The sequence below is a fragment of the Salvelinus alpinus genome, chromosome 2 (assembly GCF_045679555.1).
Source record: "Salvelinus alpinus chromosome 2, SLU_Salpinus.1, whole genome shotgun sequence".
NCBI lineage: Eukaryota > Metazoa > Chordata > Actinopteri > Salmoniformes > Salmonidae > Salvelinus > Salvelinus alpinus.
Genome location: NC_092087.1, coordinates 46,905,348 through 46,924,310, shown reverse-complemented (window position 1 = coordinate 46,924,310; position 18,963 = coordinate 46,905,348). Strand labels below are relative to the sequence as shown.

The window sequence follows — 18,963 nt, the reverse complement described above, 5'->3', positions numbered from 1 at the left end:
ATGTTGTAGACTATTTTCTATGTGTCAACTGTTACATATTTTGAAATGATTCACCTATTCCAATGGTTTTGATATCAACACTGGAACATTAAACCAAGTGAGTGGAACCGTCTCATTCTAGAGCAGACTAGCGCCCTCTAGTGTTGAATCAGCACCACTGCAGCACGACTGAAACAGAACCCAGCTCTGCTTAGAGAGAGAGCGAGAGAGAGAGAGAGAGAGAGAGAGAGAGAGAGAGAGAGAGAGAGAGAGAGAGAGAGAGAGAGAGAGAGAGAGAGAGAGAGAGAGAGAGAGAGAGAGAGAGAGAGAGAGAGAGAGAGAGAGAGAGAGACGAGGCTCCTGTCCCATTGTCTCAGAGAGAGTATCAGCTGTAGATGTCCAGAGCAGAGCATAACAAGCAACGTATCCGTGTCATCTCATTTTTGTGAGTCAGACAGAGTGTTTTTAACGGGACGCTGTGAGGAAAGTGATCCGATACCACTACTGCGACTGCTACTGTCATGATATGACTGTGAAAGCTGAAAGCCATCTAGGTCCGATAACAGTGAGTGGGGATTATGAATGAATAGGATCCTGGAGTGTGTGGTTGACTGTCATTCACAGCTCAAACCTCTGGTTTTCATCCCCTCCTTCTAATCAGGGACTGATTCCGACCTGCTACACGAGGTGAGTGGAATGAACTACCAGGTAGAAACAAAAAACAGATGTGTTTCGGCCCTCCAAGACCGGAAGTGAACAGCCCTGTACTAAAGCAATTTTTTTTTTTGACCACACACTGCCTTCAAAAGAGTTAACCAACAGTGTAAAATGTAGCCTACAAGCAACAAACTACTGCAAACACGCCGTCGACATTGTCATTTACTGATGACCTAAGTAGATGAACCTCTGGAGCACCAAACCTTAATCTAAATTAACTTTATTGATCAGCGATGTTAACATCAATGCAAATCCTCCCAGCAGTCAATGTGTTTCTGGAGGCAGCTAGATTAAGATCATAGACTAATGTGTCACTCAGTGCATTCACAAACTCAGTGAAAGCTGCTCTCTACAGAGAGAGAGAGAGACATACAAACACACACGCACACACACACTTTTCTAATTACAAGGAGTAACTCAATTGTGTGTGTGTGTGTGTACTTGAGGGTAGAGTTCCTAAACTGCAGGCCCAGCAGCATGCAGAGCGGCGTCAACACAGGAGTGGACTGGCTGGATTTCAGTACAGTACAGGAGTCAGCAATCTATCATGGCTTAGGTGGACTTCAAACACCAGTCTCTGTAGATGTATCCAAAAAGCAGTCAGGTTTACCAGATAATATCCTTTATTAAGTGTATTAATGCCGCATGCGTAGTATTGACTGAATTATGTCAGATAATGAGCGATAGGAGCAAAAATAACCACGGATAATGATAATTTTTCTAATAGAGAGGGGTAGCAACCTTAAATGAGAAACAGACCATTTGAAGACTATTTTCTTGATGCCAAATAGAATGGAGAAGATTAGATTAGAAGATAACTTTGTTTGTGATGTCAGTCTATTAAAGTATACTAAATAACACGTTCTGTCAATACACTATGATTCAAGGACATTCATCAGTTTAGCAGTCCATCATGTACAGTCTATTATATACAGTATGTCACCTCCTCCAGATCATGTCTGTCCGATGACCTCGCTAAGCATCTAGTGGAATCCTCCTCTAACATCCTGACAGTCAGGCCACCGTTAAGCTGCCCTACCCTGACAGGGTCATGCCAGCCAGTCACACACACACACACACACACACACACACACACACACACACACACACACACACACACACACACACACACACACACACACACACACACACACCAGCCAGAAACCCATTGCCGAAACCCATTCTTGTTTTGGCTAACATGCAGCTTTCTGCCTTGTTTAGCAGTGAGGCCCAGGGATTCAGTATCCTCAAACACAACTTTACCATTTGATTTGGGCACAGAAATGTGCTAACAATGGGCAAGTTCATCCTCTAAATCTAGAGGCCAGTTAGTTAGTGGGGCGGGAAGGCAGCATACCACCGAGACAAAGAGATCTAGCTAATCTCTGACAAGCAGAGATGGATTAAGAGAGGGATAAGGGTCAGGCCTGGGAATGTTTTTGACAAATCACTCCTTGGACCAACGCAGCTGGAGTTTGTCAACCTCCTCACAGAGCTAACAAGACGGTCCTAGATAAGATGACAGGGAGGCTGAGGAGGAGGGAAGCATCATGACAAAACAGAACCATGAAGGAATGAACATTTACTGTTTTGACCCATCCTATTCATCGCGCTGACTCACACTGCCAGAGAAAATGAGAAAGGGCTCATATAACGCTGGGACCGTGTTGGCTATCGTGTTGGATTATTTGTCTGTCTACTTTTTCTGTGTGAAAGGCTAAGGTCTACTCTGTAGTTTCACAGATGAACTGTACTCCCGGACTCAAAGGGGAGTTGATTTAAAAATGTCGATTTCCACCTAAATAGACATACCCCAAAGTAATTAGAGGGCCATAAACAATACCTAGTCATGCTTATACTATCCTAAAGATTAAGATCTCACCTTACTGGTAAAAATAGTTATACATTGCTGAGGTGTAGCCACTTTTGAAGAAACAAGCTCAAGAACACAGTACAAATATGATACAAAAATATTTTTTTCCTATTCAACAAAATTGTGGGAACAGGGCTTGAAATGATTGAAATTCTTTCTAAATATAGTAACAATCAAATAATAAATGACTTACATTTTCACATTTCACATATATAATATTTCACATTTCTTATAACTGTAAAATAAATATGATCATACTTAGTGACAGTACAAAATTGGCACCATTAATAACTGACGACAGAGTATTTTCTGCCCACTGTCCTTCAAATGTCTGCTGGCTCGTTACAACTTCAGCTTTAAGCAGGGCGTGGTCTTGTTTAAATTCGACAAAATTATTTTGTATTTTTTCAGGTTCTGAGAAGATCACAGCGAGGCTGCTTTTGCTGCAATCTCTAGGGTCTCCCGTTTCATATGCCGCATTGTAAGGGGAGCTGCGAGGTTCACAGGCAGTGGATATCGATCCTTTGTCTGGATAGGCCAGAAAATGTGATGTGGTGGTCCCTATGCAAATGAGGTGTTAGGTTTCACGTTCTGCATCTCAGATGAGAGCAAAGAACGACGAGCGAAGCGGGACAACCAGCGAGTTCACGGAGTGTACAGCAATTGATGTCGCGCCATTCACAGAGCGCTCCGTACACAAAAATGTCAGTCGGAATTGGTCCAGAACCGCTCAAAGGCCACAAAATAAGGGACTTAACGTTTAAGAGGTTTTAAACATGCTTTTAATCTGTAAAATGTATCTGGCTCTGTGATACTGTATCTGAATAGAACGTACAACAACAAGTCATCTGTTCTGTTGGTTGTCTGTCAAACCTAAACCATATGATCCCTCCATCCTCTAAACACCACATGACATTAAATCAGAAGGCTGCAAAGGAACATTGCATATAATCTGCCTCCTCTTTAGCTCCGCTCCCTCTTCCTCTCGGTGACGAGGATATCCGACTCCCTTCAATCTCTCCCATTTCCAATTATAGCCCTGTGTCAACATGGAGATGAGAGCGAGAAAGAGAGAAAGAAACAGATCTGATTAAACAGCAGCTAGAGTGAGGAGGCAGGCATCTTCCATCTCGGATAAAAGAGGGGGAAACGGAGGAGAAGCTAGGGGGAAGCGGAGGTGAGGATAGGGGGACTCGGAGGAGAGGCTGGCCACTGGCCCTGGCCTTTAGTTAAAGACAGCCAGATATGCATTCAGGCAGGCTAATTAGTGTATAACGTCCCTGTTAGCAATAGAAGCTAACCACTAACATAAACCAGACGCCTGCTGCACTGCCACTGATACACAGAGAACAAACACACTGATAACATGTGGAACACTCAACTCATTGCTAACAACCCAGGAATGAGAATGAGGATGAGGATAAAAAAAAAAATTGCATGAATACAGAGAAACCGGTCAACGGTAACATTCACTTCAGAATGTCTCCACTGTGCTCGTTACACAAACCACTCTGGTACAAAGTCTATTCCCGGAGCCATTAATGGCTTTGATATTTAGATGTTGCATGGGAGTCTATAATAGAGCTGCTTTGAGTCAGAGTTGAACTCAGGTTGTGGTGAATAACATCAGTCAGAGGTTCCTTTTTTTGGCCACTGTTCCAGAGCTGAATGCCTGGCTAACTAGCGTGAAGCATCTTTCCCTGATTACGTTCACATAGAACTGGAGGAAATTGGCCCCTCCATCATCTAAATGTGTAAACCTCCTGACCCAATGTGTTTCAGTGAGCGCTAAAACAAAGGAGTGATTTTGCGGGTCTCTTAGGAATTCCCCTGCTGTTCATTTTACAATTAGAAGCTTATCCAGCACAGCTTAGCTACTAGCGCCGACACAACCACACTAGCTAATCAGCTTGGTCACAGTGGCGAGGCTCTTAAACAAACGTGACCCACTTGTGCCCACTTGTGTGTGTGTGTGTGCGTGCGTGCGTGCGTGCGTGCGTGCGTGCGTGCGTGCGTGCGTGCGTGCGTGCGTGCGTGCGTGCGTGCGTGCGTGTGTGTGTGTGTACGTGCATGCAAGATTGTGTGCGGGTGCGCTATGGTGTGTGCGCTCGTGCGTACGCGCGTGTGAGCATTTGTGACTTTCCTCTGGCACTGGTCTGAATGAGTGGCGTCTCACAGTGGAAACCTCTTTCAAGGGGAACCCCAGTGGCTTATGTAAATAAATGCTCATAGCAAGCTTCCAATGTTACACGGGGACTTCAACAATCTATGTATTTATGACATAGATAATGTACATGGAGAGATTACCTTTCTAATCATATAGTAACGTACATACTGGGATATCAGCAATACACTCAAAGCGACAGCCTACTCTTCAGCCGTCAAGTTTTCTGGCTCCTTGTTTGACCTCCCGCAGTCCCACAGTGAGCTCAGTGCATAACACGTCCTCTCCCAACCCCAGTCCCAGGCCTCCAGGAGGGATTCAACAGCATACCGTTTCACAACAGCATACCAGCATTGACTCAGGCCAATAGACTGAGGCCAATAGACTGAGGCCAATAGACTGAGGCCAATAGACTGAGGCCAATAGACTGAGGCCAATAGACTGAGGCCAATAGACTGAGGCCAACGCTGTCTACGACATCCGAACAACACACAGTCTCACTGAAGTTCTTACTACGATCAAAATCAAGTTCTAGAATGCTCTCTTGGAAGCTAATACATCCTGCCAGAAGTCGAGAGAGCCTGGCACTATCAGGTTATGCTGCATTTTGATCCAAATGATTGAGTTATTGACATATTACTCTAGATACCACGATTCATGTGGTTACGTTCAAAAGAATACAATATAACAATTGCTGGCACCATTCAAACCAATGAGGGTTTGGAACTTTAAAACCAATTATTTCAGAATCCTCATTTGGCAGATGGAACCTTAAAGTCCCAAAACTCTCAAAGAGCTGGATTATTTTCATCCCATTCCCGGTTTTGCAGAGGAAATATTCCCGTTAAGCACACATTCCAGCTACGAAGGGGCGTTGCCGGTACATTCCAGCTGCAGAGGGACCATGCCGGAACATTCCAGGCCATAAAATCCCCCATCCGTCTCTCTATCCCTGACTCTGTCTCCACTCTCTTTCTCCATCGGCACACTCAGGCTCTCGTTAACTCCACAGACGAGAATACTGAGGCACAACGCCAGAGAGGCCCCACACGGCACATACACAGACTACATACTACTGTAGAGAGACAGAGGTGTGTGTGTGTGTGTGTGTGTGTGTGTGTGTGTGTGTGTGTGTGTGTGTGTGTGTGTGTGTGTGTGTGTGTGTGTGTGTGTGTGTGTGTGTGTGTGTGTGTGTGTGTGTGTGTGTGTGTGTGTGTGTGTGTGTGTGTGTGTGTGTGTGTGTGTGTGTGTGTGTGTGTGTGCGTGTGTATGTGCGTGTGTGTGTGCGTGCGTTCTTCCACTTGCTCAGGTGAATGTCCTCTCTGAACCCTCAGGTGAGATTTGAACAGGAAGTGACATGTGATCATGTGTCAGCTTCCTGCTCACCTGTCAACAAATCATTCAAACAGTCCCAGCCAGAGCACTGACCCATAGAGGAGAAGGAAGGTAGAGAATCAAACGCCATACTTGTCCTGGATTGGTTGAGAGAAGGACGGGTTCCACCTATAGGATCTGGTCCTTTTCTATGTTTCTCACAGTTCTCAGCCTATATGTTTTGTACTATACCATTGTTGTGTTTGGCCTCACTTTGAAGGAAACAGGCATGTGCCCTTTGTTAGTCATAGAGTGATACATGACTTGAGGCACAGTGCAAATAGAGCTGAATTAAAATGAATTCCTGGTTTCACTTGGAGAAGTCAAAAGTCTGTCACCCTTTCCTCTTCTTGAACTTTATTGTGGGTGAACTGAGTCTAAGCTTTATCTTTATCACACGCTTCCCTTACTTCTCTCTCTCTCCCTCTCCCTCTCCCTCCCTCTCTCCTGCTCTTTCTCTCTCTCTCTGTTTGAAGTAGAGGAATTCCTCCAGGAAAAACAGGCCGGTCTCCTCTCTCTGTTTGCCAAGAAAACGTCCTGGTGGAAGAGAGACTCCCTCCCTCATCTCTGACAACCCAGCTTCCCATCTCAACCCTCCCCTAGAGCCCTCATCCTCTCCTCTCACCCACTCCTCTAAAACACTCTCACCCTCCATAGTGCATATTCACTGTTTTGCAATGAAGTTCTACAGTAGCCTCAGGAGCACTCTGTGGGGTAGCACCATGGTGTAGCCGGAGGACAGCTAGCTTCTGTCCTCCTCTGGGTACATTGACTTCAATACAAAACCTAGAAGGCTCATGATTCTCACCCCTTCCATAGACTTACACAGTAATTATGACAACTTCCGAAGGATTCCTCCAACCTATCTGAGCTCTTGCAGCATGAACTGACATGTTGTCCACCCAATCAAAGGATCAGAGAATGAATCTAGTACTTAGAAAATAGGTGAAAAGTTTTGAACAAACTCATTTCTTCCAAAATGAAGGAGAGAGAGAGAGAGAGAGAGAGAGAGAGAGAGAGATATTTTGTAGTATATATTTCTTCACTTACTAGCCTACTCAAAAACCTGGCTCAAACAGAGAGGGATACTACTACTATACTATGTTATCTAGCTGGCTATGGCTATCCAACACTGTAACTCCTCCAAGTCAAGGTAAGCTTTTGGTTTTAGTAATTTATTGCCACTGGGGCTCGCCAGTATAACTGCTAAACTGCTTGCTGCTGACTATACACTGTACTGCATGATTTAAGTTTTAGTCACATGCACAAGTACAGTGAAATGCCTTTCTTGCAAACTCAAAACCCAACAATGCAATAATCAATAACAATGTATTACTATAAAAAAAACACTAGAAATAGAATAGGAAATATGAAGTACACAATAAAGTAAGTAAGTAAGCATACTATACTACTATATGAATGTAGTGGGTTTACTAACGCGTTAGTTCTAGTACATATGTTGACTATGACGTGCCAACAATGTAGGCTGTGTGTAGTGGTTAGCGTTCATGATATGAAGGTTTGGCTTAGAATTTTTTTTTTTTCTTCCTGGTAACAGACAACTGATGTGTTGTGCACTGAAGTCCACGAGCGAATGGGAAAGGGTGAGAGGAGGAGAGCGCGTAAATAGATGCAAGAAGGAATTATATATACAATGAGCTGTTTACATGTGGCTGCTATGAAAGTGAACTGTGTTTGCGTGTGATCAGGGGTGTATTCATTGCGCCGATTCTGTTGAAAAACATTTCTTAAATGGAAGTAAATGGAATAAACATACCTGAATTTGTCCAATAGAAATACTTGTTTACAACTGTTGGACTAATGATTACACCCTAGATCAGCTAGATGTAGGCAAGAGTGTGCAAGGTGGTATAGAACGTGTCACAGTCTGTCACCTTGATTACTCAAAATGTTCTCGACCTGTGCACCTACGTTGTAAACGTCATTCATAGGCTAGGTCGCCGCAACCTCATGATGGGTACAGGGAATATTCTAGTATCGTGTAGTAGCCTAAACCTATCGATGTTACATTGAACTGTGTGAATGGAATATGAATGGCAGTCATCCAACATGCTGTAATAGAAACAAAAATTATCATCTTCCCTCATCTTAAACGGCACAAACCTCCACTGGTGTGAGTGTGTCTGTGCACGTCTGTGCCTCCGTGTTGTGCGTAGGTTCACAGCAGGTTCAGTCAGGCAGGAGTCCTTCCCTTGACCTTTGAACCCAGCCACAAAAACAAGAGGTCAGGGAGAATAACTATCTTATCACCCTCAGTAACATCACTAGTCAGTCTGACAGGGGGTGGTCACAATGGATCTCCAGGAAAGACCAATGGATCGATGATTCTTGGTCCTGAAGCCCATTGGCACTCAGTAAATGCCATTGACTGGCCGCTAGCCATTGATTGGTCACTTTATTACTGTAAGATCTCCATACAGATGACCTCGTCCAGCCGCACTCAACAGGCAGACTGGGGGTCCGGATCCAGAACCAGATCCGTGTCCCGACTAAAAACAGTTGGTAGTACATTGGGGACACAGACTCTACCATGATATCTGCTGACATGAAGGCCAGAGCAGGTATAGCAAAGGAAACCTTGAACAGAACAGCTAGATAGGAGGCAAGTTCACAATCACCTGGTCAACTATTAACATGCTCTACCACTCACTACTGCTGACCTGGTTTATCATAGATACCCACACACCTCTCTCTCATTGAGTCCACGTGGTCTCCTCTATCGTGGCTACGGTTGCATCACAAACAGATACAGTTTGTTTTGTCTGTGTGTGCATCCGTGACGTGTGAGTGTGCATAGGTATGCATGTAAGTATCTTCATGACTGTACATGACCGGGTGATTAGGGGTTTACATGTGTTTGTGTCAGTGGTGGCTGGTGGGCAGAGATCAAGGAGAACAGGCTCATTGTAATGACTGGGATGGAATAAATTAAATTGTGCAATAATTGTCTTGAGTATCTTTCCATTAATTCCAGTCCCACCGTTACGATGAGCCTGTCCTCCTAAATCTACGCTCTCCAGCCTCCTCTATGACGGTGCCCCGTTGAAAGTCACTGAGCTCTTCAGTAAGGCCATTCTACTGCCAATGTTTGTCTATGGAGATTGCATGGATGGGTGCTCGATTTTATACACCTGTCAGCAACTGGTGTGGCTGAAATAGCCGAATCCACCAATTTGAAGGGGTGTCCACATACTTTTGTATATATAGTGCAAGAGCAGAATGAAGACAGACCTACCTCACTGCTGACTCCTCCATGATCCCCCTCCTTTCTCTCTTGAACTCTCTCAGTAGATTGTCCGTCTAATGCACCTATCTCGCAGTCTGGAAATGCAGTCTGCTCTGCCCTCTCTTTCCACTATTTTCTCTTCTCCCTCTCTCCTCTCTTTCTCTTATTACCCTCTCACTTACTCTACCCTCCCCTCTCACTTACTCTACCCTCCCCTCTCACTTACTCTACCCTCCTCTCTCACTCTATCACTCGCTTACTCCCCTCGCTATTTAACTCACAATGTCCTCCACCTTCCCACTTTCTCTCCCTCTCTTTTTGCATCTCTTTCTCTCTCTCTCTCTCTCTCTCTCTCTCTCTCTCTCTCTCTCTCTCTCTCTCTCTCTCTCTCTCTCTCTCTCTCTCTCTCTCTCTCTCTCTCTCTCTCTCTCTCTCTCTCTCTCTCTCTCTCTCTCTCTCTCTCTCTCTCTCTCTCTCTGTCTCTCTCGCTCTCTCGCTCTCTCGCTCTCTCCCTCCCTCCCTCCCGCTCTCTTTCTCTCTCGCTCTGTCCCTCTCTGCAGACAGTTGACTCAGAGCCAGGGTCCAGAGGCCAGTATGAGTGGAATTTAAACAGGGCAGAGAGCAGAAACAATCGTTCCTTTGCGGCTAATATCTTTTTCTTTCTCCCTGAGCTGAACTCGTGCACACACATGGGTTATATTCCCTACACAGCTAAGGCAAGGTGCACACACATGGGTTATATTCCCTACACAGCTAAGGCAAGGTGCACAAACACACAGACACATACACATGGATTACATTCCCAGAGGAGCAGACAGCTGTATTTAAGCACAACGCTCATTCCCACCTTTCTCTCCATCTGCTCCCTCCTTCACTTGCTCCCTCCATCCGTTCGTCCCTGTCTGCTCCCTCACTCCCCTGCCTCTCCTCTGCCTGTCTTCTCCTTTCCAATCATGAACTCTTGTCAGAGGCCAGCTTAACACCCGCCCCCCCCCCCATCTCACTCTATCTGTTGCGCCAAACACTCAACCCGACCCCAAGGCCACCCCTAATCAAGTAACCTTCACAGCCAAGGCAAGGTACACACACACTGACACACACCACACATGCATATTATCCATGTGGGACTGCGCTAATGGGCTACTGAATGTTACATAATGGCAAAATACTCAACTCTGAAGGACTCTGAAGACTTTGTTGAATCCCAAAAGCTTGGTCAAACGCTGAGTGATAAAATCATATGGCCCACACATTGAGGTTTGTGTATTCCAAAAGTCTGTGGAAGGTCCCAGACAGCGACCGACCGACAGGCAGGCAGGCAGGCAGGCAGGCAGGCAGACAGGCAGACAGACAGGCAGGCAGGCAGGCAGACAGGCAGACAGGCAGACAGGCAGACAGGCAGACAGGCAGACAGACAGACACACCCTTAATGCATTACAGATGCCCCTCTCTACTGTTTCACACTCCCCATCTATCTTTCTATTCCTCTTCCACCTCCTTCCTTCTCTTCATCTATCGTTCCACTCCTTCTGTTCCGGCTCTGTCTTCCTTTCCAGCTGTGCTATGTCAGTCTCAACCCTCCTTCCCTCCTTCCCTTCATCTTTGCATTAGGGAGGCCTTGGAGAATCAACAGCTTAACCACACCTGTCTCAGCAAGGCTTCTGAGTCTGATGCCACATGGCGTTCAAACTATAATGGTTTGTACAACATAACTGGTAGGAAGGTAATGCACTCGACTGGAGCTCTACATTGCTTTGCATTGTGAGTGACCAGTTAACGTTTCTTGCCACAGCTTAGTCATTGGTTCCGGTTGGTTCTGATTGGTTCCGGCCCAGTAATACTAAGCTGTGGCAAGAAACATTAACGTGGTCAAACGCAGCACAATGTAGAGCTCCAGTCTAGTGCATTACCTTCAATCTCAACAGCCTGGAGATACTGTCTCCGCTTGTCATTCCCGCTATACAAACTCTTCCTCAGCCCTGTCCACGTAACTCACTGTGGTCTCTCTGATAGTCCAGGGCACACTAGTATGGTTCTGTTTTCCTTTACACTGTTTTCTAAGAGCTCCCCACACACAAAGACTCAGCTGTACTAGTGGAGACGGTTTCTCATTGACACTGCCCATTTTCCAACGTTCACTATCTCTCCGGCAGAATGCAGAGTGTATAGCCTCTGTTGTGTTCTGCTTCATTCATAAGCCAGGGAGGGATACTGCCAAATGAGAGCAGGCCACGATGTTATCTTCGACACGAGGTAGGGGAGGAGAGGTTTACAAGGTTTGTTTTTGTGAGGCATGGCAGAAAGCCAAAATAACACCAGGTTTACTGTGAGTGTCTATAATTCTGCCATATATGAGCAAAAGCGATGGCAAGCACTGCATTCCGTTGGTAGTATAGGAACTTTGCTAATTGGTTGCAAATATAATTGCGCACATCTTTGGCAGACCCCCCCCCCTCTTTTTTCAACATCCCTTAAGAAACACTCTTAAATCATATTCAACCGTGAGATCCATATCAACAGTCCATCAGCAGGTCATGAACACAACATGCATTTCCCAACCAGGCTGCAAGTTATCTAATCCATTTGTTGTTTTGTTTGCTGAGAACGTTAGCTATTGTTTAGCTCTGGTCCAGGTCGCTAGTGCACATTCCCTGGACCAGAGCTAGCAAACATTATATCAAGCAAGCCACTTTCAATATTAGATAGGCCCTCCTAGCCTCTGGTCAGCTATACTGTAGAGTAATGCACTAGGCCAAAAGTGACTGTGTATCACAATGAAACCCAACGTCTGTGAATCCATCTAAAACACCATGGAGCCAAGGAGCTAAAACACACTTCATCCACGAGGAACGAAAGGAGCGTTGAAAGAGTATCGGTCCTATCTGAACAGGGTGAATTATGAGACAGTGCAGATGGACAGTCTCCGCTGACCTGATTAAAAATGACCCGACCGTTCATTGTCCCCACAGACATATATACAGCATGCACACACACGTGCACGGACACACACACACGCGCACGGACACACACACACACACACACACACACACACACACACACACACACACACACACACACACACACACACACACACACACACACACACACATACCGATGTTGCAACAGTGACTCCATCAATAGCCAGACTATAGACATGGAACACTTCACTGTCGTTGTAAACATATTACTTTATTTGGATTCACAATAACACAACAGGCCTTATTCGTCAGCCTTTACCACAGAAGATCCGAATCTCCATACAGATGCTTGGCCTCGTGAACCTTCACCAGTCAGTGACCCAACTTCAAATCAACTTAAGTAAGAATGTTTCGCGAGCTGTTTTGATACACACGCATACATACACACACAAACACACACACACACACACATGCACACACAAACACACATACCTAAACCTTGATTTATGACAGTCTGACCACACCACAGCCTGAGGTCTCTCTCTCTTTCTATTCTTCCTTCCTCTCTCCGTCCCTCTCCTTTGGGATTCAATAGCACCCAGAGAGCCACAAATCTCCTCCTTTTCTCGTTCTTTCCTTTTTCCGTCCTCTCCCCCCCTTCTCCCCTTCTCCCTGGCCAATTATAACATTCCAGGGCCCCATCCTTTGTTTTCTCTGCCGACCATTAGGTGTTAATTTAGTGCTAATCTGTAGAGCAACACAACCGCAAGGCAAACGTGTGTCCGCTCACTGTGTGGGTTTCAGACAGTCACGGGGCGTTCGTAATTACGCACACACACAAATGCACACATGCACACACACACCCGCTGCGTTCTCTCATTAAGCCTTGAGGGGGCACAAGGCTTTTTACAGTGTAAAATGAAGGTTCTGATACAGGTGTAATATATTAAGCACGGTCTATCTCACCGTGGCTTGTGATAACTACCTTACTGCAGGACATGCTGAAGGCCTATATTATGTTTAAAGGAAGAAGAGGGAGTACGGGTGGAGGTGGAGGGAGGAGAAGGCGAGGGAGTGAGGGAGGGGTCATCCTCTCCTGCTGAGTGTGGAACAGGTAGAGACAGGTTTCTGGAACTACAGGAATGTGTGGTCATCTCAACGTCATACAGCTGGAGACGGCGGTCCCTCTGAACACACACACACACACACCGACGGAAACACACACACACGGAAACACGCAAACACACAGATGCATATCACTGCTGTGAGAGAGTAGTTCGGGTAAGGTGTGCATAATGCTGTAATACCACGTGACTCCTCCTGCGTGTGTGTGAGTTCTTTTCTCTCCTCTAAGAGGTCAACACGTACACCCTGTCGCCACAATACTGACCATGTCGCTGAGACATCATAACCCAGTTAGAAGCTGACGTTGAATTTGGTTGTCATCACCCACTTATTCCATAGCCACAGGCCATCATGTTGTAACAAAAGACCTGTCTTCCTCCTGGTGTTCAAAATCCAAAAAGCACACACACACACACACACACACACACACACACACACACACACACACACACACACACACACACACACACACACACACACACACACACACACACACACACACACACACACACACACACACACACACACACACACACACACACACACACAAACTACCCCATCCTCCTCCTCTCTCCTCTAAACTCCTCCTCTCCCCCTCCCCTCTTATTATCTGTTTGATGTCTCTATTCTCCTTCACTCCACCTTCCCTTTATCCTCCTCCTCTTTCCTCTATTCTTCTCCTCCCCTCATCCTCCTCTCCATCCCTGTCTCCCTAGAGACAGACAGACTGGGACTGGCCATAACAGGTTGCTGCTGGCCTAATGTGTGACTCACTACACAGCTATGAGCTGTGAGCTCTGTTTGTCTATTCAATCATCCCTCTTTTCCTCTCTTTCTTCTTCTCTTTGTGGACCTGCAGGCGTTGACAATTTAGCGTTAGACTCATAATTACACTAATAGGTGTGAGATAGAGGGGGGGGTCCGATGACACACACACGCATGCACGAACTCACACACACACACAAGCACACTGTACTCTAGGCTCTAATTAGTGCAGGGTGGGGCAGGGTTCTGAGTGGTAATCGGTAATCATAACTCGGTTTGGGTCTGAGGACGTTCTAAGTGTGTGGTTCTCAGAGGGCAGTGAAGACAACCAGCAGTGCTCTTATATAGCCTAGCTGACGTTTTTAGTACTGTAATTAAAATGTCCTCCCACAGTCTGCAGCTCTTTGGTTAAGTTCTTTCCCACATCATAACCAGTTAACCGTAGCCACTTCCGCCTACCCACTCTTAACCTCCTAAAGCCTTTTTCATTTTCATGTGACCCAACAAATAAACAAAACGGGTCTTTAGTAACAACCCACATGTGGCCAGCAGGGTCCACTAGTGGGTCCTGAATTCAGTTTGGGAAGCCCTGTTTTAAAAGGTTCCATGTGGGAGGTGTGGGAAGGCTAGATCTGACCTGGGGTGCATCCCAAATGGTAACAGACTCCGTCCTTTCTACCATCTACCTACCTTCCTCTGTGTCCTCTGCTAAAGCCACTTTCTACCACTCTAAATTTCTCTAGGAAACTATTTTCCACCTTCTCCTCCCTCCTTAGTCTTCCCTCCCCTCCCTCTCCCTCCTCCCTCTCTGCCGACGACTTTGTTAACCACTTTGGAAAAAAGGTTGATGACATCCGCTACTCATTTACTCTGCCTATTGAGTCCACTGGTCTCACTCACACAGAACTACACTACGACCTTGACCTCTTTCTCCCCTCTCTCTCCAGATGACATCTTGTGACTAGTGAAGTCTTGCCGCCTGACAACCTGGCTGCTCGACCCCATCCCCTCCTCCCTTCTCCAGAACATCTCTGGAGACCTTCTCTCATTCCTCACTTCCCTCAACTCATCCCTGACCACTGGCTGCGTCCCCACTGACTTCAAAAAGGCCCAAATTGCTCTCCTCCTCAAGAAACTAACACTCGACTCAACTGATGGCAAAAACTATAGACCTGTATCCCTTCTTTCTTTTCTTTCTAAAACACTGTATCTGCTGTATCTGATCAACTTTCTCGTTATCTCTCTAAGAACGATCTTCTTGACCCAAACCAGTCAGGCTTCAAGACGGGTCACTCGTCCGAGTCTGCTCTTCTCTGTGTCACAGAGGCTCTCCGCACTGCCAAAGCTGACTCTCTCCTCTGTTTTCATCCTCCTAGATCTATCCGCTGCCTTTGACACCGTGAACCATCAGATCCTCCTCTCCACCTTCTCAGAGCTGGGCATCTCAGGCTCTGAACACTCTTGGATTGCATCCTACCTGGCAGGCCGCTCCTACCAGGTGACGTGGAGAGAATCTTTGTCTGCAACACATACTCTGACTACTGGTATCCCCCAGGGCTCGGTTCTAGGCCCTCTCCTCTTCTCTCTATACACCAAGTCACTCGGCTCAATCATATCCATGGTCTCTCCTATCATTGCTATGCGGATCACAGTCAACTACTTTTCTCCTTCCCCCCTTCTGACACCCAGGTGGCAACATGCATCCCTGCGTGCCTGGCAGATATCTCAACTTGGCTGTCAGCCAACCACCTCAAGCTCAACCTCGTCAAGACGGAACTCAAAGACCTCTCCATCACGGTTGACAACTCCACAGTGTCGCCCTCCCAGAGTGCAAAGAACCTTGGCATGACCCTGGACAACAACCTGTCATTCTCTCTTGCAGTTTCATGCTTTACAACATCCGTAGAGTACGACCCTACCACACACAGGAAGCGGTGGAGGTCCTAATCCAGGCACTTGTCCTCTCCCGTCTGGACTACTGCAACTCTCTGTTGGCTGGGCTCCCCGCTTGTACCATCAAACCCCTGCAACTTATCCAGAACGCTGCAGCCCACCTGGTTTTAAACGTTCCCAAGTTCTGTCATGTCACCCCGCTCCTCCGCACACTCCACTGGCTTCCAGTCGAAGTGCGCATCCACTACAAGACCATGGTGCTTACATACGGAACAGCAAGAACACTCTGTTCTGCCACCTCAGGTGTCTTAGCCATCCCACCTCTACAGGAGGGCAGCTCCCGCTCAGCCCAGTCCAAGCTCTTCTCTGTCCTGGCACCCCAATAGTGGAACCAGCTTCCCCCTGAAGCTAGGACAGCAGAGTCCCTGCCCATCATCCGAAAACTTCTGAAACCCTACCTCTTCAAACAGTATCTTAAATAATACTCCTCTTCACATCGAACCCCGCACCCCCAAAAAAATTGTAACAAAAATTGTAAACATTTGTACAGTACCAGTCAAAAGTTTGGACACACCTACTCATTCAAGGGTTTTTCTTTATTATTACTATTTTCTACATTGTATAATAATAGTGAAGACATCAAAACTATGAAATAACACATATGGAATCACGTAGTCACCGAAAAAGTGTTAAACAAATCAAAATATATTTTATATTTCAGATTCTTCAAAGTAGCCACCCTTTGTCTTGATGACAGCTTTGCACACTCTTTACATTATCTCAATCAGCTTCACTTGGAATGCTTTTCAAACAGTCTTGAATGAGTCCCTTCATATGCTGAGCACTTGTTGGCTGCTTTTCTTTCACTCTGCGGTCCAACTCATCCCAAACCATCTCAATTGGGTTGAGGTCGGGTTATTGTGGAGGTCAGGTCATCTGATACAGCACCCCATCACTCTCCTTCTTGGTCAAATAGCCCTTACACAGCCTGGAGGTGTGTTGGGTCATTGTCCTGTTGAATATCACTGCAGAATGCTGTGGTAGCCATGCTGGTTAAGTGTGCCTTCAATTATAAATAAATCACTGACAGTGTCACCTGCAAAGCACTCCCACATCATCACACCTCCTCCTCCATGCTTCACGGTGGGAACCACACATGCGGAGATCATCCGTTCACCTACTCTGCATCTCACAATGACACGGCGGTTGGAACCAAAAATCTCAAATTTGGACAAATCAGACCAAAGGACAGATTTCCACCAGTCTAATATCCATTGCTCGTGTTTCTTGGCTAAAGCAAGTACCTTATTATTATTTTTGTCCTTTAGTAGTGGTTTCTTTGCAGTAATTTGACCATGAAGGCATGATTCACGCAGTTTCCTCTGAACAGTTGATGATGAGATGTGTCTGTTACTTGAACTCTGTGAAGCATTTATTTGGACTGCAATTTCTGATGCTGGTAACTCTAATGAACGTATCCTCTGCAGGTAACTCTGTGTCTTCCTTTCCTGTGATGGTCCTTATGAGAGCCAGTTTCATCATAGCGCTTGATGGTCTCTGCGACTGCACTTCAAAGTTCGTGAAAATGTACAGATCGACTGACCTTCATGTCTTAAAGTAATGATGGACTGTCGTTTCTCTTTGCTTATTTGAGCTGTTCTTGGCATAAGATGGACTTGGTCTTTTACCAAATAGGGCTATCTCCTGTATACCACCCCGACCTTATCACAACACAAATGATTGGGCTCCAACGCATTAAGAAGTAAAGAAATTCCACAAATTCACTTTTAACAAGGCACACCTGTTAAATAATTGAAATAGTTTCCAGAGGACTACCTCATGAAGCTGGTTGAGAGAATGCCAAGAGTGTGCAAAGCTGTCATCAAGGCAAAGGGTGGCTACTTTGAAGAATCTCAAATACAGTATAAAATACTTGGCTTTCTTTCTATGTACTTTCTATGCCTGTGATATGTGTTTGTCCCACCTAGCTATCTTAAGATGAATGTCAGTCATTCTGGATAAGAGCGTCTGCTAAATGACTACATGTAAATGTAAAACATACCCTATTCGCTACTTTTTACCAGGGCCCATTCTCTCTACCTCACTGCTTTCTTTGTTTGGTTAGACCACTCAATCACTATAGGCTGAACCACCAGGGCTTTGGATGAAAACATGGGCAGCACATGACGCCAAGAGCTCTTTTTATGGTGATCACCAATTTGTAAGTCGCTCTGGATAAGAGCGTCTGCTAAATGACTTAAATGTAATGTAAATGTGATGAAACCAGCCAGGACACCCGTGATACAAGTCAGTGTTCGACGTCCGTCCATGTCTGAGGACGTCGGGAGATGACGTGGAAACCGGCCACTAGGGGCAGCAGTGTTACCTTCAAGTAGGTTTCATTTTGCGTTGTGTACGGGGACTTTGGACAGGCGACACCATCTGCCTCTGATTCCAAAGGTTGCCAATTCTAATCCAGCGATAGAAAGTTGTTTTTGAGATTTATTTTAAATTATGGCAAACAGCAAATTTGAGAAACATGGATGAACGTCTAATTCTGATGTGAGACTGTGAGACCTAGTTGGATAAACACAGCAATAAGTCAAGTGGTTCTATCTAAAGAAAGACAGGTTCTGTCCCCAGTGGGGGGTTGTTGCCTGTTCCCCTCACCAAATAATCTGGAAATCTGCCTGAGCAGCAGAAGATTCTTCCCGAAAGTCAAGGTATAAATTGGTCTTTCAGGAGCTGGCAGTGAAACAGGAAATGGTGCCCTCATGGCGGGCATTCCCTCACACACACACACACACACACACACACACACACACACACACACACACACACACACACACACACACACACACACACACACACACACACACACACACACACACACACACACACACACACA

At 45.9% G+C, this 18,963-nt stretch overlaps 1 protein-coding gene across 11 annotated transcripts in view; it reads right to left on the bottom strand.

The window, feature by feature from the left end:
• The window catches only part of LOC139563527 (pleckstrin homology domain-containing family A member 6-like), a 165,151-nt gene that overhangs the window by 101,726 nt on the left and 44,462 nt on the right, over positions 1-18,963 (bottom strand). For 2 of the 11 annotated variants that reach the window (XM_071382332.1, XM_071382349.1), the window contains exon 3: positions 8,232-8,325. The exons of 6 other annotated variants lie outside the window; for them this stretch is intronic. Coding sequence is in view for 1 of the 5 variants with exons in the window: in XM_071382270.1 (XP_071238371.1) it covers positions 9,364-9,383 (20 nt within the window). In the remaining 4 variants the exon portion in view is untranslated. Of the gene's footprint in view, positions 1-8,231; positions 8,326-9,363; positions 9,526-18,963 lie in introns of those variants that run through there. 3 more of the 11 variants (XM_071382340.1, XM_071382270.1, XM_071382357.1) reach the window with 3 other exon arrangements.